Source organism: Phascolarctos cinereus, unplaced genomic scaffold (genome assembly GCF_003287225.1).
Source record: "Phascolarctos cinereus isolate Bilbo 61053 unplaced genomic scaffold, phaCin_HiC Scaffold_726;HRSCAF=1367, whole genome shotgun sequence".
NCBI lineage: Eukaryota > Metazoa > Chordata > Mammalia > Diprotodontia > Phascolarctidae > Phascolarctos > Phascolarctos cinereus.
The window spans coordinates 52,023,225-52,043,637 of record NW_027556098.1 but is presented as its reverse complement, the minus strand read 5'-3'; the positions used below and the strand labels follow the sequence as shown (position 1 = coordinate 52,043,637).

The 20,413-nt window shown below is 37.5% G+C and overlaps 1 protein-coding gene across 6 annotated transcripts in view; it reads left to right on the top strand.

The window, feature by feature from the left end:
- Positions 1–20,413, top strand: part of SMIM11 (small integral membrane protein 11) — a 53,160-nt gene that overhangs the window by 6,805 nt on the left and 25,942 nt on the right. For 4 of the 6 annotated variants that reach the window (XR_013482858.1, XR_013482857.1, XR_013482856.1 and 1 more), the window contains exons 2-4: positions 5,496–5,607; positions 11,890–12,071; positions 16,285–16,384. Coding sequence is in view for 2 of the 6 variants with exons in the window: in XM_020995969.2 (XP_020851628.1) it covers positions 5,587–5,607; positions 11,890–12,057 (189 nt within the window). In the remaining 4 variants the exon portion in view is untranslated. Of the gene's footprint in view, positions 1–5,495; positions 5,608–7,007; positions 7,077–11,889; positions 12,072–16,284; positions 16,449–20,413 lie in introns of those variants that run through there. The other 2 variants (XM_020995970.2, XM_020995969.2) reach the window with 2 other exon arrangements.

Below are 20,413 nucleotides of genomic sequence, written 5' to 3'. Positions count from 1 at the left end.
ATATTAGAGGTCATTTAGACTAACTCATTTTACAGATGACAAACTGGAACTCAGAGAAATTATTCCATTTGCCCAACAGCCAGCCACAGAGTTAGTTAGTCTCAAGAATTCCTCTCTACCATCCTCGAACTTGGCCCTCCATATCTTACCTGTGAATAGATGGGCCCCTATACCCATTGTTTACTTCGTCTTCACCTTTGCTTCTGGTCTAGTTAATAAGCCATCTCCCATGGAAAGGCTTGCCTAATCCCCCTAGTTGTTAGTGGTTGTTACTCCCTCAAGATGTCATGCATATACTTATCTTTTTATTTCTCTCATTTTGTGTTCCTCAGAGTTGGGTGTCAGCTCATTGAGGTCAGGAGCTGGGTTTTGTTTTTGTTTTTAATTTTTTTCTTTATATTTCAATCCTCTCACACAGTACCTAGTAAAGTACATAGTAAGTACTTACTAGATTGGGTTTTGTACTGATTCTGTGCCTTTTGCCTTACATGATTGACTGCCTACTGTTGTCCTATGTGCTTAGCTGTGACCAAACATTTCTTTGCCCCAGTTAAGGTGTAACCCTTCCTTCCCCTTCCCCTCTCCCTCCCACCCACTAGTCCTATTAAATAGAAACTCTAAGCCTCCGGAGGAGCAAATACCATTGCAGGGCATCATTAAATCAACCACCTGCAAGTGTTTATTATGTATACCAGGCACTTTGCTAGGCACTGGGAATATGGACTCCAGGGAACCAGTAACTGCTATCAAGGCGTTTACATCCTAGTGGGAAACAATGTGTACATATGTAAGTTTATACAAAATAAACACAAGGCCTTCTTGCTGCTGCTGCTGCTGCTGCTGCTGTTATAGAGGCTCTAATAGTCAGGAGGATCAGGAAACAATATAGAGAGTGGTAAGTTTTGAGCTAAGTTTTGGAGGAAATGAGATTCTAAGAGTTGGAAGTGAGAAAGGAATACATGGGAAATAGCCAGGACAAGAGATGAGACATGGAGTGTCTTGTATGAAGAACCTATTTGCTATGGAGAGCAGAATTTTCTGACATCAAAAACACAAACAAAATGTAATATTCATGTTCAGTTTTTTCAGTTTTGTCTGACTCTGTGACTCCATTTTGGGGTTTCTTGGCACAAACACTACTAGAGTGGTTTGTCATTTCCTTCTCCAGCTCATTTTACAGATGAGGAAACTGAAGCCAACAAGGTTAAGTGACTTGCCCGTGTCACACAGCTAGTAAGTGTCTGAGGCCAGATTTGAATTCAGGAAGATTAATCTTCCTGATTCCAGGCCATCCAGCTGCCCCCCAAAATGTAATAGTAACTTGTTTTCTCATCATAGCCTTATAACCTTCACCCCAGCCAGATCACGAATTTATCTACCCTTATACAACCAGGTCTGAATATATACCTTAGGCAAATAATAACAGCCATGCTATGACATTCCCTAATTTTTGTCTTTGATTTCCAATTTTGGTTCAGAGGATCAAGCTTCATAATGTCCTTTTTGTTCCTTAGATTCCGTCCCCAAGAGTATCTGTGGGTTTCTTAACTCTCCTTAATTAGAATGAATGAGTTGAATGAATGAATGAAAAAGCATTTATTAAGCAGTTATTATGAGCTAAGCCCTGTATTAAGAACTGGAGATACAAATAAAAATGAGACATTCCCTGCTCTCAAGGAGCATGGATTTTATTTGAGAGAGAAAAAACATAAAAGAAAGTTTATATTCAGGATGGATGGAAAGTCCCAAAGTCCTAATAGTGAAGAAGCTGGATAGATGGCAAGGCCAGGAATCTTTAGCTTGATTGAGGTCAGTAAAGATACCATACTTATTACAGTGTTCCACATAAAATTTTATTTCACCATCCAAAATTGTGACAAATAGTAAAAACAATATATTTGTATGAAACACCAATGAAAATTATAGAGACAACTTATAACATATATACTAGGCATAGCCTGATGTTTTCATCTAATATGGGTCAAAATATCTACCACCACTGGAATAATATGAACCCTGATTATAAGTAAAAGGAAAGAGGACCTTCAATTCTCCTATCATGATATTTAAGTAAGTTTTTTTCCCCCAGGGTAACCAACAAGAGTGTCGGGTTTTAAAATTTCTTCCATTATCTTATCTGACTTTGCAAAGTCATGTGGAAACTTTGTTTTTTGTACCAGCTTGTTCTAAAGATAATCATAACCTTGAAAACCTGAATTATGATTTTTTGCATATGTATTTAAACTCTACGTGGCATTATAATTGAAGGTTATTACTGTTTCATCCTTGAGGGTCAAACTTTTTGGACCCAAGACCTACTTAACTTAAATTTTTTAGCCTAATGATTATTGATTATATTATTCCCAAAACACAAAAGAATAAGCAAATTCTTTTTTCTACTTTTTGTTGACACCTCTCCACATTGTTTGCTTGAATGAATGTTCTCCCTTTATATCAAGCATCACTTCTGCAAAGTACCTTGTGAATAAGCTTTTTTTTTTCTCTGAAGCTATACTTCTAGGTTGAGTTAATCCCTTCTGAGTTTATATCTTAGGCATCATTACTGTTTCTATAGTTTTTATCTTTTTAAATTTCCAATCTCATTTTTAATATCTCCTCTTTTGTGCTTATTGATTCTCTTTTATAACAAAGTGATAAAAAGTTTAATACATTAATTTGCTAATGATTCTTTGGTACCATTGGCATGATCCTTTGTTCCATATTTAGCTGATATACATTACATTCTCCATGATCCTTCAGTGAATTATCACATTTGTGGATTAGCAGTATAGGATTATTTGCAGTAAAATTTTAATCTGATTCTAATTTTCCTCTGCACACATTTTTGAGCTCATATACTATCAAAGCATAAAATGACTTTGACATTTGCTTAATCAAAATAATTAGGAAGGCAAATATGCTGCAAAGAGAATCATATAATATATTCCAAAGTTAAATTATATATATATATGGAGAGAGAGAGAGAGAGAGTAGTCTGTGCAATTTGGAATAGTCCATGCTGCTGCTGCTTCCCTTTACTGTGTTGTATTGAAGCTGTTCTTTTGATTGTAGGTTGCAAACCAGCAACAAAAATAGAGACCCTAGAAACAAGCCCAGGGACTAAAATTCACTTTATTCTGACCATGACTACTACTTTGAAAATAAGAGTTATTGTTACCTAGGAAGGAAATCCTAGGACAAGAGTTCTTAACCTTCTTGTGTGTCAGGGGTCCCTTTGACAATCTGGTGAAGCCTATTTACCCCTTCTGAGAATACTTTTTTGATATAAATATAAATGTTAGCTATTAAATGCATAAAATAAAATACATGGATTACAAAGGAAACCAATTATATTGAAATATAGTTACATGCACAAATATAGATGTGTGTGTGTGTGTGTGTGTGTGTGTGTATATATATATATGTATATATATATGTATATATATATATATATGTATATATATATAATATATATATATATATATATATATATATATATATATATACATATATACACATTATATTTGCTTTTTGTTGAAGAAATTGGAGTTAAGTGACTTGCCCAGGGTCACAGTAAGTGTCAAGTGTCTGAGGCTAGATTTGAACTCAGGTCCTCCTGACTCCAAGGCCAAAGCTCCACCTAGCTGCCCCTCATATATATTTTTTAAAAACCAAGTTCTTAGATCCTGAATAAAGAGCCCTTGTCCTAGGGGTTGAAAACAAGCTATATATTTAAAGTGCCATATTCATTCATTCCCAAAGTTGAGTCACCAATAGTCATTGGTTAAAAAGGCTAATCACAGGGGCAGCTAGGTAGTGCAGTGGATACAGCACGGGCCCTGGATTCAGGAGGACCTGAGTTCAAATCTGGCCTCAGACACATAACATTTACTAGCTTTATGACCCTGGGCAAGTCACTTAATCCCATTGCCTAACCAAAAAAAAAAAAGGCTAACCATTTAAGTCTGCACAGAAATCCAGATTTAAGAACTAGTATATAGTATAAAAATAGAGTAGGGATTTAGTTTGTTTCGTTTTTTGTATTGGTTTGTATTCCCTTAGGGATCTGGCTGAGGAGTAGTCAGTAATTTTGGGTGGGAGATAGTTAAAAACTTAAAATCGGGGAGCATGTATTTATTAGGTGTTTTAATATCTTTGGCATGTGTGTAACAAACAGAAAAAAGTTAAGCAAGAATCTTACAGTCATTGATCATAGAGCTGGATGGGACCTGAGATAATCATCTTCTACACCCTCTTTCATATAGCTGAGGAATTTAAGGCCCAGCAAAGAGAAGTAATTTACCCAAAATCACAAAGCAAGTATCAGATCAAGGATTAGAATCCAGATTTTCGAAACAAATTCTATGTCTCAATTATGATAATGGTGGTGTGTCTGAGTCCTTCCCACCTCTCTTTCCCCCACTGCTTCCTTAGGTCTTAGGAAGAACTCCGAATATGTACTGGCTTCTCAGGACAACTGTATGCATCCTTCTCTTTGGTTTTCCCATTCCTTCTAGACATTACTAAAATCAAAACATCTAAGCCTTGATAGGAGACTTGAAAAAAAAACAGCGCATAAAATACAAAACACAGCCCACAGTCAGAGATAGGAGGTGTGGAGTGAGAGGCAAATAGGAGCCACATCCTATTTCCACTTTATTATCAGAGGGCATGTAAATTTTAAGTCAAGACTGCAATGAAACCCCCTCACCTCTGCAAAGCACGTTCTTCATCAACAGCTGCAGTAAGGATCTGTCTGCATTCAGAAAGGTCAGAGCCTATCTTGGGCTTATACAATTGATACTTAACTTAAAACCTGTTCATTTCTGGCCAAGTTGTCATTGGTTCTGTTGCTGTCAGTCAGCTTCTTACACCAAGCTCTCCTAGAGAAAAAAATGCTTCCAGAACAATGTAGCATGTGTTATTTCCCTTTGCGAAATTGAGAGATCCAGCATAAATTGAGAGGGGCAGTACCTTGGTGGGACAAAGTATACAGGGGAGAGGTTTTTATGTCCTGAACCCCTTTGGCAGTCAAGTGAAGCCTATGGACCCCTTCTCAGAATAATATTTTTAAATGCATGAAATGCATAAGATTACAAAATGGGAGATTATATCGAAATACATTTATCAAATTAGTTTTTTTAAAAAAAGTTCACATGCACCAAATTAAGAACACCAAATCTTCTTGTTTAGGGGACAGGATATTAGACCTAAGAGTCAGGAAGATATGGGTTCATATCCTCCCACTTCCAGCTCTAAATTATATGATCCATGATCTTAGGCCTCTTGGTAAACTCTTTTCACTTTGTTGTGCTTATAGCCTTCCTAGGTCTCAGTTAATTTATATGGAAATTGGGGTTAATAATGCCTGTTGTATCTCCTGCAGGTGATAGTTGTGAGGCTTCCATGAGAAAATGATATTGTGTTTTGCAAACTGTGTAGTTCTATAAAACTGTAGTTATTGTTGGTAAATTAACTGTCCTTTGTTTCTCCAGATAAGTGGGATCTGCCTTCTTTTCCTTTCTCTGCTTCCTTTGTTCTCTCCTGGTGACCTCTAGCCAGGAGCAGTTTCACAACTGATCCAAAATGCAGGAGCCCTCTTCCAAGGTAAGGAGAATTTTGAACCTTCAGAAACTTGGACTTGTGCTTTAGACTTAATGTCTGTGCTAGCAGAACACGAAAAAACTTGTAATAAAAATCTAAACCACAGGGTTTTCACTGTGCAGAATAGGTTAACACTGGCCCTAGTGCAAACTTAGTAACTTGAATTGGCAACTAGAAAAACCTGGAAAGCTTGTAACTAGTTATTACTGTGTAGATCAATTGACTGGTGTCTATTATATCACCAATTAAAAAAAAATAAGCAAAAAGGTTGTGGGAAGAGAAGAAATTCTTATGAAGATAATGGTTCTCAAAGAAAGGTGATTAATCAATGTGGTGCCATATAGAACAAGGTATATTAGACAAGACCCAAATTATATGGTCCATTTAAATAGGAGTAATAAGGGACCATGTAGAAATATTTTCCCGGGCACTAGGTGGCACAGTGGATAGAGCTATGGCCTTAGAGTCGGGAGGACCTGAGTTCAAATCCAGCCTCAAACATTTAACACTTACTAGCTGTGTGACCCTGGGCAAGTCACTTAACCCCAATTGCCTCAAGAAAAAGCAAAAAAAAACCCCAAAAAACAAAAAAAGATTTCCCCCCTCAGTACCACCTATGTGGATAAGATCACTTTTAAACATGGGAGTGTTATGTCTCTAGCAGCTAAGCCAGGAGATCTCTGTGTGCCTATTGAGATGCCATGTTAATACATCAGGGAATTGACTATTCTGGAAACAGTCTTCTCATCCAGTAAACATTTTTAAATTGAAAGTAGATGGTATTGTCAGATTAGATCTTTCCCCCCCTTTTTGTAGGAAATAAAAGTGAAGTCCTGAACATGTAACAAGGGCAGGATCATCCTATTCTTAAAAGTTGCATTTTGAGAATGGTCATATTTCACTGTCTCCTTGAAATAAAGCTCATAGTGTTAGGTTGTATAGTTCATATGTGGTAGAAAAAACATTTAATGGAGCTTATTTCGATCCATACCTAAAAAAGAATTCCCTTTGATATCCTGACAAATAAACATCCAGCATTTGCTTAATGGCCTCCAGTGATGGGGAACCCAATGGCTCCCGCAGCTAATGAGGCATCATATTGTAGTTGTTAAGAGTAATGTGCATATGTATAGTCAAGAAGACCCAAATTCTGATCCAGATTTATTCGATTAATAGCTGTGTAACCCTGGAGAAATACCTTCTCTGAGCCTCAGTTTCCTTACCTTTAACTGAGGGCATTGTAATCAATGGCCTCTAAAGTTCTTTCTGATTTTAAAACTATGATCTTGTGTTTCCTAAGGCAGCTATTTGAAGCACTTAATGATTGAGCTCTAATTTGTTAGGAAGCTTTATCTTATGTCAAGCCTAAATCTACTACTTTATCTTCTCCCCATTGCTCCTAGTTCTGTCTCTAGGGCCAAGCAGAATAAGTCAGATCCCCCTTCACATAACAGCTCTTCATGTACTTGAAGGTAATTGTCATATCCTACTATCTCTGCTCTTCTACGGGATGAACATCCCCATTTCTTTCAAGTGTTTTCCCTTATGTTTATGATGTTGGTATCTAACCAGCATTTAGGGTTTAGAAGATATAATTCCTTAGGAAATAGTAATATTCTATGTCAATGTCTGTAATTATATCTTTCTTGTTTTTTAGAATCAGTAACTTCTTTAAATAGGTCAAATCGGAGTCTCCTAATTAATGAACCTATCATTTTTATTATATCTTACTTTTTCTAAACAGACAACAAATTCAGAAAGGACTCCCACAGACAGTCCTGTCAGTTAAAATGTAATCAGTTTTGCTTTTAGTAATGTCATTTAGTATTTGCCATGTCTAAGACCTCTTGACTCTGAGTTATCTTGTGATTCTACTGGTAAATGGACCTTCCAATGAAGAAACTTCCCTCTACCAATGTAGACTGGCATCTATTCTGCAACTTATAGTCTTAGAGAGTTGTCTGGGGTTATTGCTAGGTTAAGTAGTTTGGCCAGGGTCACACAGACAACATGAGACAAGACCTGAGCCCAGGCATTTCCAATTTTTAGGCCAGCTCTCTGTCCACTACTTTTTGCTTCTTTTCTCAACTTTCTTCTTGAGCAAAGCATTCATGATGTATAGTCATGAGGCTTCCTTGGTATCCAGTAAAGACAATCAGTTCCCGCAAGGAGATAGAAGAGGTAAGAAACTGTCTTAGCTACCAAATAGTTGACCTTATTGCCAATTACAAAGGAAAACTAGAGGTTACAACAGTTTAGAAGATAAACTCATTTGTAAAATATTAGGAAGGAGGAGAATGAAATATTTTGAGCATTATTACCTCATGAGACAACAAGAAGGAAAATCAAGTTCATCGAAAAGCTTAGTGAGACACTCATTTAAAACAGATCATCTCAGCGTTTAAGGATGGACCTTAAGTGCAACAGTCTCCTGTGAACAATGGAAAAGATGTGTCAAATTTCTGTAACAACTATTTTCTCTATCAGTAACAGTGGATTCATTGTATTTAGAATCTTACTCCTCAGTGTGCAGCATGAGAAAGGACTGTCAGTAAAGAAAACAAAAGATGGAAAGAGCTGGATAAAACCAAGGCTATAGAGAACGCTAGACTTGAAGTGACACAATTTTGAAAGCACTGACAGATCAATTCTTAACGCATCTGAAAAAGTGGAGGATAACAAATAATTGGGAAAATTCTAGGACTTCATTATTATTATGGAAAGAAGACATTCAAGCCAATATCGATAACTGATTTTCCATAGTCTCCTTTCCTTTTCTATAAAATCTTTGAAAATAATATATGGACTATAAAGTCCATATCCAGAGTTTCTTAAAATATGTACCAAAAGGATATCCAGGTTATTTTCCTATACTGGAATTCCATGGTATTGAATATTGCTTTAAGTAAGTGGTATTTGAAAGTTATACGTTATATTGTTACACAGAAATGATATTTATTGTAATGGCAATTGACATGTACTTGAAATGTTTATCATAAGGTGTGTTTTTATAGAATGGGAATGGTTCACAGTCAAAAGATAGGAAACTGTCTTATCAAAAGGGGCCATTTACCCTGAGACTTTTATGGGGGTAGGGGGGTTAACTTTGTTGAAGAGAAAAATGATTGGGATGAGGATAGGAATGCTGATGTTTCTAATTAGGATGTAAATATATTTGAATGAAAACCTACATAAAATGTTCAAAAGCATTGTTTAAATCTTAATATAGAATCATAAAATGTTGGAAATGGAAAGAACTTTAGAGATTATTTAGTCTAACCACCTCATTTTAGAGATGAGAAAAGAGGTCCAGGGAGGGAATTAGAAATCAATAGGTAGTGGGTTTCTTTTCACTAGAGGTTTTCAAGCAAAAGCTAGACGATCAATTGTTAGTTCAATATGCTCAGTGTTGACTGGTTTGGGCATGATTTTGACTAGATGGCATCTTAGGTCCCTTCCAGCTCTGAGATTCTCTGCTTCTATGAAAGGTCTAAGGTGCATCAACCAGACTAAACCAGTCTCTAACCTGTGGATGGCTGGAGCTGAACAAAGCAGGCTAGAGAGAGGAGAGTCAGGAATTAAACAGAAGTTTAATTTCAAAGTAAGAAAAATGCTTGTAAGTGGATGTCCTCCTGAGGAGGGCTTATGGCTTATGGAAAGGGTAGGATTTTTAAGCATGAAAACCACAAAAAGGCAGAACTCACACAGTCATTTTTAGGTCTTGAGTAAATAGTTCCCACAGCAAACCCACCCATGCAATTTTGGGGGATAATACAGGTGTTCTTAGGTCCTGTGGGAGTCGTTGAGCCTCGTGATTGTCTCAGGCCTTAAGGGTCATTGAGCCTTGTTATTATTCAGTGGGCTACAGAACCAGAGTTAGCATGGTAGAAACAGGAGCACAGCTCCTGGTTTGGTTCATTTTGTGCTTACGAGCATGGGAATTGTTCAAAGTGTAGGGAGATATGATCGATCACTTTCTGCTGCAGTATGTCAGCTGCAGTTCTAGCTCTCAGGTCAGGATCCACTGGGAAATAGGGCTAAATAGTTAAAATAATAAATCCCAGTTCTGTGGCTTTGCTGTGTCTGAGATCATCCAGAGGGTTAGTGCAAAGAATTGTTATTATGCCATGCTCAGGGCACAGCTTGCTTGCTGTGCCTTAGCGCTGGAAAACAGGGTGTCTCCTAATATTTTGACAGGTGCAATGTGAAATTTCAGAAGGAAGAAATTACATTCTTCTGGGAGATTATGAGGACTAGGGAAGGAAGTTGGGCATTTGAGGATGGGAGGCAGCAGTAGGAGGTGGAACATGAGGAATGGTATGAGCAAAGATATAGAGAAGAAGGAAAACAGGCTAAGATGGAGGACAGGGAGCATTTCAGTTTGGCTAAAACCAAAAGGTGCTTGGAAAGGTAGATTGGAGTCAGACTGAAGACTGCCTTGAATCAATCTAAGTTTATACTTTGTTTAATAGGCCATGGGAGCCACACATTTTTTGAGTAGAAGATGAAGTAATTTGAATACTGCATTAAGAAAATCATGTAAGCCATAGTGAAGGATTGAGCAGAGAGGGTATGGAGTATGAAAAGGAAGACCAGTTTGAAGGCTGTAACCTGGATGATAAGTAAGGAGAGCTTGAACTCCAACAGTGAGAGGAGGAGCTGGATTTGAGAGATATTACAGAGACAGGATCTGTAGGACTTTGCAACTGGTTGGCTATTGGGAATGAAAGAGAGAAAGAGTCAAAGATGATTCTCAGGTTATGAGTCTGGGTCATTGGGGAGATGGTGCTGTTACCAACAGAAATGGAAGATTAGAGGGCAATTGATGCTGATTTCCAGGGAGAAGATGAGAGCTCCATTGATTGTTTGAAGTTGTCGAATTGATGAGGATGATTTAGATTTGTTCTGCTTGGCTTCAATGTGTTGAACTAGAATTACTGAGAAACAGATTTTGGCTTGATATAAAGAAAACATCTTAGCAATTAGAGTTATTTTTTTTTAAATCCTGCTTTAGGAGGTAGTGAGTTCTTTTTCTAAATAGATATCTTCAGAGGAAGACTGTATGATTACTTAATTGGGGTTGTTGTAGACAGAATTTTTATTCAAATTGAACTAGATCCTTCCAGCTATGACATTTTCTGTGACTTTCTTACAACTATCTAGTGTCAGGGACATATTTTTTTACCGCTCTCATTTTATAAGTGAAATTTCCCTTGAACTATTATTACATAAGTGTAGGATTTTACTGTAAAACCAACTCTTTATTATCTCTCTTATAACACACAATGATCAAGGGTGCCCTAGGATTGGAAAGTTTGGATAATTGAAATCCATAAGTAAATCTCCAGACCTCATTTTAGTCAGTTGTATAAATCTCTTCAATTAGATGATTTTTCTCTCATCATTTAACAAATAGCTTAATTGACACCTAAATGATGCAGTGGATAGAGTGCAGGACTTGGAGGTAAGAAGACCTAATTTCAAATCCTGTGTTAGATATTTGCTAGCTGTGTGACCTTGGCCAAGTCACTTACTTGCTTTGCCTCAATTTCTTCATCTGTAAAATGGAGATAATCATAGCACCTACCTCACTGGGTTTCTGTGAAGACCAAACAAGTATGTAAAGTACTTAGGAAACCTTAAAGCTTTATGTAAATGCTAACTATTATTATTCTGTTTATCCTCAAGTGGAAATATTAATAAGCAACTGAGTCATAGGGTAATTAGTAAATTTACGAGTTGTATTCTTAGTACATTTAAAGACCGTCTAATCCAACATTCTCTTTTTACAGACTAGGAACTGAATTTCAGACTGATGACTTGCCTTCTCCCCCCTATCCCGACCCCTAGTAGCAATGCTGGGTTTTGAACCCCAGATCCTCTGAGCCAGAATCCAGCATGATTTCCACTGTTCTACATAGTCCAGTACTTGATTTCACATGTAAGGCCAGAGGAATGAAAATAACGTGTCCAAAAATCACAAAGGTAGTCAGTGGCAGAGCCATGATTCTAGTGTGTGACAAACTTTTTTTTTTCCTCTAGGTAGCATCACATATACTGTGGTGCTTCCAAAGAATGTATAGCATAAACCGAATGGTCAATGCTTGAGTAAACACAGGTTGGCTATATTAATAATTGTGCATATGTGAGTATTAGGTGGTCATATATGAGGCAGACAGCAGGGATGAACTGAGGGATGTGCAAGGAACCAGTCATAGTGATCAAAAGAAATGCCAAGTTGACAACTATCAAAACAGCTCAAAAATGACTTCTATCTTCTTTAAGGCTTGGGAAAACTTTCCTCTTCTGATCTATATTTTGATCGCAAAATCTATAATTCTTTGCTTGGCATTTGCTGGAGCCAAAATGTGGCAGAGGAAAAGACTGGAAGCACAAAGGCAACAAAAATTGGAGGGCACACAGAAAAAAATGATGGAGAAGAAAGATGAATGACGTGTCTCACAAAGGTACTTTGGACTTGTCTGCTGTGTAATGCATATGGCCAGTAAATGTATTTGGAATAGACTTGAAAGTTAGTTGCTAAAAACCTTTCTACCAAATTGCCACTTGATCTTTGGCAAGGTCTTTATGCTCTTAGGGGAGCTGCTCTTGTTTCTTCATATTTAAAGTGGGTTTTTAGTCTACTCTGCATCCTCGAAATACTAAGAAAAAAATATGTGTATTATAACATTTTATAGGTATCTCTAGAAACAAGCTTCCCCTATACAAGCCATTTTAGATTTATTCAGATTAAAAAGAAAATGACTCAAACAGCAATTTTTGTGGAGTGAGCTCTGGAAATACATTTTGAGTTCTTTTCTTCCAAGCTAGAGAATAATGTTCTGTTGAAGTTCTTCCAAGCTGGAATTCTGTTGCAACAGTATTTAGTAAACATTTGTTAAGTGCCTACTATGTTAAAATTATAGAGGGAGCTGTAGCATAGTAGATAGAGAATTGAAATTCTCCTTCCTTCCTCATTGAGTTCAAAGTCTCACAGTCTTTGTCTTCACCACAACTCCTGCCCTGTTAATAGGGAACTTCAACATACATATTGATGCTCCCTCAACTACCATAACTTCCCAGTTCCTCAATCTACTCAGTTTCCATGATCTACTCCTGCATACCACCTCAGCTACACAGACATGATCATACCCCTGATTTTTACCATCACTCACAAGTATTTTAGCTTCATATTCATGAACTCTGAAATTCCTTTATCTGATCAAATCTTTTTTCATTCCGTATTTCCCTATGCCTTATGATCCGTAACTCTATTCTTCATCCCACCATCATGTCCAGTCCCTTCATTCTTCAGTTTTTTCCTAGGCTATCACTCTTGCACTGTCTACACTTTCTTCTTTTTGCTATCTTGATCTCTTGGTGAATCAGTTAAAATCTACAATATTATTTCACTCAAATCCTTTGCCTCCTTTCCATGTCATCAATCAAGTCCTGCTACACCCTGACCCTGCATGACCCCTGCCATCTTCCTTCTTCGCTCCTGTTTATGTGCTGCTGAACAGAGCTGGAGGAAATCATGGAACTGTGCTGACTGGGTCCTCTACAACTTAATGCCAAATAATGCCAACTGGGCTCTTACTGCAGCAAGGCAATCTTTTATGTCTCTGTAATCAACTTGCTATCCCACTTATGACAGTGGCTATTCCAAACTTTTTCATCCTTTGTTTAGCATTCCCTCCCTCTCAATTGAGATCCTTGTCCCATAATTTCCTGAAAAAACAAATTGAAGTGATGTTCTGAGAGCTCTCTCTTCTCCCTGTCTCCTTATCTCACTCAGATATTGTCCCTCATAATCTCTCCCTTCACTCCTCTCTCTTGTGAAGAGGTGGCGTTTCATGCCAGGGCAAATCCTTTTCATATGTCCTTGATCCCACCATTATCTCATCTGCTCCAGCGGATTGCCCCCCACTATCATCCCACTCTGTCTCCAATCTTCAATTGCTCCCTGTCTACTGGCTCCTTCCCTGTTATCTACAAACAAGCCCATGTCTCTCCCAACCTTAATTTAGTTCTATTTGTGGATCCTTGATCCTACTATTTGATACTACTTTCCCCATTAGCTGTCTTTTAAATCTCTTCCTCTTCTCAGATAAATTCCTTGAGAAAACTGTCTACCCTAAGTGCCTCAATTTCATAGCTTCTCACTCTTTTGTAAATCCTCTGCAATTGGGCTTCCAACTCCATCGTTCAACTGAAACTATTTTGTCTGCAGCTAGTAGTGATCTCTTAATTATCATATCCAGTGGCCTTTTTTCAATCTTCATCTTCTTGATCTCTTTGTAGCCTTTGGTATAGTCAATCACTTTCCTCTAGGTTTTTGTTACACTGTTTTTTCTGGGTTCTCCTCTTACCTAACTGCTCCCTCTCAGTCTTCTTTACTGGATTTTCATCCAGGTATTGTTCACTATGTGTGTCCTCCAAAGTTCTGTTCTGAGCCCTCTTCTCCTTCTATACAATATTGTTTGGCGATCTCATCAGCTCCCAAGGATTCAGTTATATCTATGTAGATATATCCAAATCTATACATCCAGATCTAGTTGCTCTCTCTAGCTCATATTCTGCATCACTAGCTACATTTTGGATATCTCAACCTGGATGTTCCAGAGGCATCTCAAACTCAGCATGTCCAAAATAGAATTCACCTTCCCCTGCAAAAACAAAACAAAACAAACAAACAAAAAAAACCCAAACCCTCCTTCCTATTACTGTTGAGGGATGACTATCCTTCTAGTCACCTAGACTCACAACCCTAATGTCATCCTCAATCCCTCACTTGCACTTACCTCATATCCAATCTATTGTCAAATCTTGTTTTTACCTTCTTAACATCTCTAATTTTCCATTCACTCCCTAATCTAGGTCTTCATCACCTCTCTCTTAGGCTAATGAGTTCCTTCCCCATTCCAATCTACTCTTCACTCAGCTACCAGTGATTTTTTTTTTGTTTTAGGCAATTGGGTTAAGTGACTTGCCCAGGTTCACACAGCTAGTAAGTGTCAAGTGTTTGGTCTGAGACTGGATTTGAACTCAGGTCCTCCTGACTTCAGGGTTGGTGCTCTATCCACTGTGCCACCTAGCTGCCCCCCAGTGATATTCTTAAAGTGCAAGTCTGTCCATGTCACCTCCCCCCTACTCGATAAATTCCAATGTCTCCTTGTTATTTCCAAGATAAAATATAAAATATTTTGTTTGGCATTTAAAGCCCTTCGCGGTCTGTCACTTTTTTCCAGTCTTTTTATACTTTACTTTTCTCTACAGACTATATATGATTCATTCACTCTAACCTCCCTGCCATTCCTCATGCACATCACTCTATTTAATGCTATATAATCCCAACTGGGCTCTTACTGCAGCAAGGCCATCCTTTTATGTCTCTGCAATCAATTTACTATCCCACTTACCACAGTGGCTATTCTAAACCTTTTCATTCTTTGTTTAGCATTCCCTCCCTCTCAATTGAGTACTTTGTCCCATAATTTCCTGAAAAAAAAATTGAAGTGATGTTCTGAGAGCTCTCTCTTCTCTCTGTCTCCTTATCTCACTCAGATGTTGTCCGTCATAATCTCACCCTTCACTCCTCTCTCTTGTGAAGAGGTGGCTTTCATTTCCTGACTCTGCATTTGCATTGGCTTTCCCTCCAGCCTGGAATGCTCTCCCTCCTCAGCACTGACTCCTTGATTCTCTGGCTTCTTTCAAGACTAACTTCAAATTTAACCTTCTCTAGGGGAGGTCTCTCCTGGTCTCATCCCCTCAACCTCTAGCCCCACTGCTTGTGCCTTCTCTCTGAGATCACCCTCAACTTAAGGAGTGTGTATCTTGTGTTTAGCATTTTGTTTCATTAGATTGTGAGCTCCTTGAGAAGAGCACTTAACCTTTCTGTGCCCCAGGTCATTCTCTAAGTTTGTAAATTGCAGAGCAGAGTGGTGATCTGATTTGGTAGGGTGAGTTTTCCTTTATTGGTAGAAGTTTCCTTATCAATGAAATCAGATGAAAAAAATTGTGCCCTACTATATCCTCATACTGGGGATACAAAAATGAATCTAGTATCCTAGTCAGCCACCTATATTAATTACCTCTTAATGACATTTATTTTTGTCCCTCCCATCATAACGAAATGTTATCTCCATCTCCTGACTTAAAAAAAAATCTGCTTAAAATTATTAACTGTTTTAGTGTCATAAGTCCAGTTGGAAGAACTTGAAATACAGATTGTGAGAAGAGGCTATCATAGAGGTACTGTGTACTTGTGTTCAAGATATAATTTTATCTTGCAGTCTCTCTTTAGCCAAAAGGAGGAATTACCAACAGGCGTGGGAATATTAAAACTTAAGATTTAGTCAACAAACCTCAAAAGTTAAAGAGCAAGAAAAGTAAAGAGAAGTTTTAATTGTAAAAACACTGGCTTCAAGATGGCAGGTTTTGGTTATTTTATGTTTCTCCTACAGCTTTTTCAAAGATTAGCTAATAATGTTTTAAATAAATGGAAAATTTTTGAAGAATTTGTAAAGAAAATAATCCCTATCTGCCAACAGATATACTTAAAGTTTTGTTTGTTAGATGTTTTAAGGGACTGAATCTTAGGTGTAGAGCAGAATGTGGAAAATGATAGTGATTATTTCTCCAAATACTGACCAGTGTTTTTAAAAATTTTCTTTCTAGATTCTGCAAACTGTCTGGTGATTTGGATAGACTCCAATTCTAGGAGTTCGGTGTGTCAAGGGGCTATATCCCTGCCTGTAACTTTAACTTGAAGCAATGTGTAAGTTTGCATATACTTTATCAGGAATTGGCATCTAATTTACATATTAAAATGGTTTTCTCAATTTCTTGTCTGTGAACTTCTGAATACTTAGAAATTGTCATGGGCTTTAGAACTTGGAGGGTCATTCAAGCCTAACATCCTCATTAAAGCTTTTTTTAAAAAAAATTATATCAGTATAGTTTGTTTTTATCTCACCTTCATTTGGGAATATATCCTTCCCCTCTCCTCTTTCCATTGAGACATCCCTTATGATAATTTTTTTTAAAAAGTGGAGAAGGGAATAGCTTAACAAAGCTAGTGTTTCTGAATTCCCAACAGATAATAATCTTTAGGATTCAGGAATGAGAAACTGGAATTCTCACTAATTCTCTGAAATTACCAAATTCCTGAAATCCTAAATTAGTTTTCATTTTTTATAACATTTTATGTGTTTTTACATAACAAGTGAGCATAATAATAGACAGTGAATCATTTTTCTGTGAACAAGGCTATACTACAAGTTTTAGAAGTTTTCTTTAAAAAGAAATAATATATAGTGAATCCTCAACTTTCACTGGAATAAAATTCCTAGAAAATGTCATGAAAGTAAAAAAAATGTGAATATTGATAAATTTAATCTATAGGAAATATGTTGGTAGATTTCTGTGACCACCAAAATCTGTAATATTTTACTAGAGATTGCTGAAAATACAATTTTCTGCATATAATTCTTTATAACAAAGCACTAGTTCTGACAATATGCACTTTTCCTAACAGTAATCATGATATAACTTATAAATGCAGGGGAGAAGAGACAGAACACAGAGAGGGAAGGGATGGGATGTCAGAAGAACCCTGAGGTTAAAAAAGGGAAAGAGGCAACAGCTGACATCTCTAATCTCTTTTTTTGGTTCTGGCTCACTGAACTGTTCCCACTAAAAAGCACGCACCTCAGGGTGGGTTCCCAAGGCCTAGTCAGTGCTCAGAACTCCCATCAGGGGCTCTGCTGTCTGGAGGCCAGACAGGGGACCACTGCAGCATCCTGCCATGCTGGTAGGCCAGGATGCTTGAAAGCCCAATGGCATGGGCAGTGAGGGGAGGTGAGATGCTCAATTGGTCACTGGAAGGCAAACTTAGCTGCTTTTCCATTTTTTCAATTCCCTCATCATGAGCTTGAAAGGTGAGTTTAGCACTTTCTGGAGCAGATTCACAATCACTTTTACAAATACTTCCCTCCTTTTTGCAGATATAAACTTGTACATCATTGTGTGTTTCCTTTTTTTTCTCTACTGTATATAACTGAATGTGCTCAGCGGCCAACATGAAAGTGAAAAAAAAGTTATTAATACAATCAAGCAAATGCTTGAAGTTAAACTCAAAGGAATGTTGAAGATTGTAATAATAAATTTATGGCTTATTATCATTACAAACTAATATATTGTTACAGTGATTTAAATCATATCTAGCAATGAGTTGGCTGATTTCCTTTATTTTTCTCAATATACTTTCAGTATTCTTCATGCTTTACTCATCAGTATGGATATTGAAAAAAAATTGCTTAGTAAATAAGAAATATTATGTAGTGATCCAGTACACATCACAGGGGTTAAGGGACGTGGCCCTCCATCTGGAAAATATGCATAAAATTTTTTGACCCTCTCTTTGTACCAACCAGAGAAGAAGTCTGATTTTTTTTTCTTTTTCTTTCATGGGATGTTTACAGTACCTTATTGTAAAATTTGGGTTAAGGCTCTGTGTCATCTGCTGGCCCTCACATGTCATCTGCGGCTTCTGCAGACTCCCCAAAAATTCCCATTTAATTTCTTATGCTGACCCATGATTTATCAAGATCACGAAAGTCACAATGTGGAAAGGATAAGTGTATAATAGTTTTTAACAGAAAACTATTCTACAGCAAGTGTTCAAACACTGGAAAATGCCAGCAAACATTACTGAGTAGTTTTTGAATAACACTAATATTCAAGTCTCCCAACAAGATTAACCACACTTTACAGAAGCACATGTTGAAAATGCCAATTTAAGGGGCAGCTAAGTGGCGCAATGGATAGAGCAACGGCCCTGAAGTCAGGAGGACCTGAGTTCAAATCCAGCTTCAGACCAAACACTTGACACTTACTAGCTGTGTGACCCTGGGCAAGTCACTTAACCCCAATTGCCTAAAAAAAAAATGCCAATTTAAGCCACTGCAGGGCTGGTCACCATGAACAGCGTGGGAGAGGCCTGCACAGACATGAAGCCAAGTATGATCAATGCTTGTTCCTCAAGGGCACTGACCTCTTCAAGCACTACCAGCAGTGCATGCAGAAAGCAATCAAGGAGAAAGAAATTCCTGTAGAAGGGCTGGAGTTCATGGACCATAGCAAAGTCTGAAAGCTCTTCTTGACCTTGACAGCAGCCTCCAAGATGACCTTTTCAACTACAAACATTAAGACATCAAAAAGACTGTTCTCTGAAGATGACCACTGATTTTACAAGCTTTTTAGAGGAGGATTCCCTTAAATTTCTTTACAAAAGGGTCATATAGACCTTTATTATTTGGTTTCAGTTGATGGATGACACCTAGCTGGTGTGGCATCTTGCAGTACCAAACATGGCATAAGAAAACAATTCTTCAGATGATCAGAATGTTACTTGGTCTGCTGCACTTATAATGTAGTTTGCGTACAAATATACCTGTACTCCTGAATCAGGATGGCTAGGTTGTCCTGAATGCTGAACTCACATTGCTAAATATTAGATAAAGTTGTTTTGTTTTGTTTTTTCCTGGAAGCACACCTCTGACGCTGTGGGAGTGACTCCAGCATTTTAAATGGCAACCATTTCGTTTGGATAAACGCTGAATAATGGTTAAAGGTGTGGAGTTAGCCAAAAAGAGATCCGCCTTTAAGAGACCACTGTCTGCTTTTAAGAAGAGGATTCAGATGGAATAAAAAAAGCAGGAAGTTCTTGAAGGCTTCTAAGAAACCATTTTGAGCTCCCAAAGTTTGGTAGTTAGCACTCGAATTAAGGTGACTCCTCATTTTCTCTAAATCTTGTCAATTTAGCTTTGAAGGTACAAAAATATGCAGAAATCTGATTTTCCTGATTTTCAGGCTGTCTCATAATAGTAATAGTGACTATTAAAAAAGTGATCTGATGGAAAAAGCACCTCCCACAGCTGAGCTATAGACTATCTGGGATGTGTTGGCAGAAGAGGGTTATTTACAAGGCCTCTTGAATACCATGATACTTGCATAAGGTTAATTGGGAAAAAAGGAATAGAACGCTTTGCCTTATTTGCCTTATGTGTCCAGCACATTTGAAATCACAGAGATGGAATAACTGCACTTTGGAAAAAAAAAAGAAAATGCCAACTTAAGGACTCTGCTTCCAAAAACTTGCTATTTCTTATAATAAAACTGATAGGATTTCTATAAAGTATACCATACATATAAACTTATTTATTTGCAATAATGACTCATCATTAGCAACAGACAGAGCTATAAGCACACACTTATAAGATGGTGACTTAGAAGATTAGATCATGACAACTTCTCTCCTTCTGTCACGGTTCTCAAAAAATGTTGACTTTATCCTCTGACATTAAAGTATCTTTCTTTCCCACTCTTGCTTTTGGATTCCTTTGAGCCAATAATATCTCCACGTTGATGGTTAACCTTTAATTCCCACAAGAGAATTCTCATACTTTCCCCCAATTTCTTAAATAATTTCTCTCGGGATCAAGAAAAAATATAAATTTCTGAAGAAATGCTGAGAAGGAATTCCCACACGGAAATGCTAAGCAAAACGAACCTACTAATCAGCTGAGTCTGACAGTATATTCAGTGCTCCATACCTGTAGGCCTCCCTACCTTTGCAAAGAAGGGAGAACCATTTGGAACTGCACTGATCATTACCATTGCATGGTATTCAAGGGAGTATTTTAGTTATTCTTTCTATTTATACATTATTTTTATAATTTATATATGTTGTTTCCCTAGTTCTGCTTGCTTCATTCTGCATCAGTTCATGTAACTCTTCCCATGT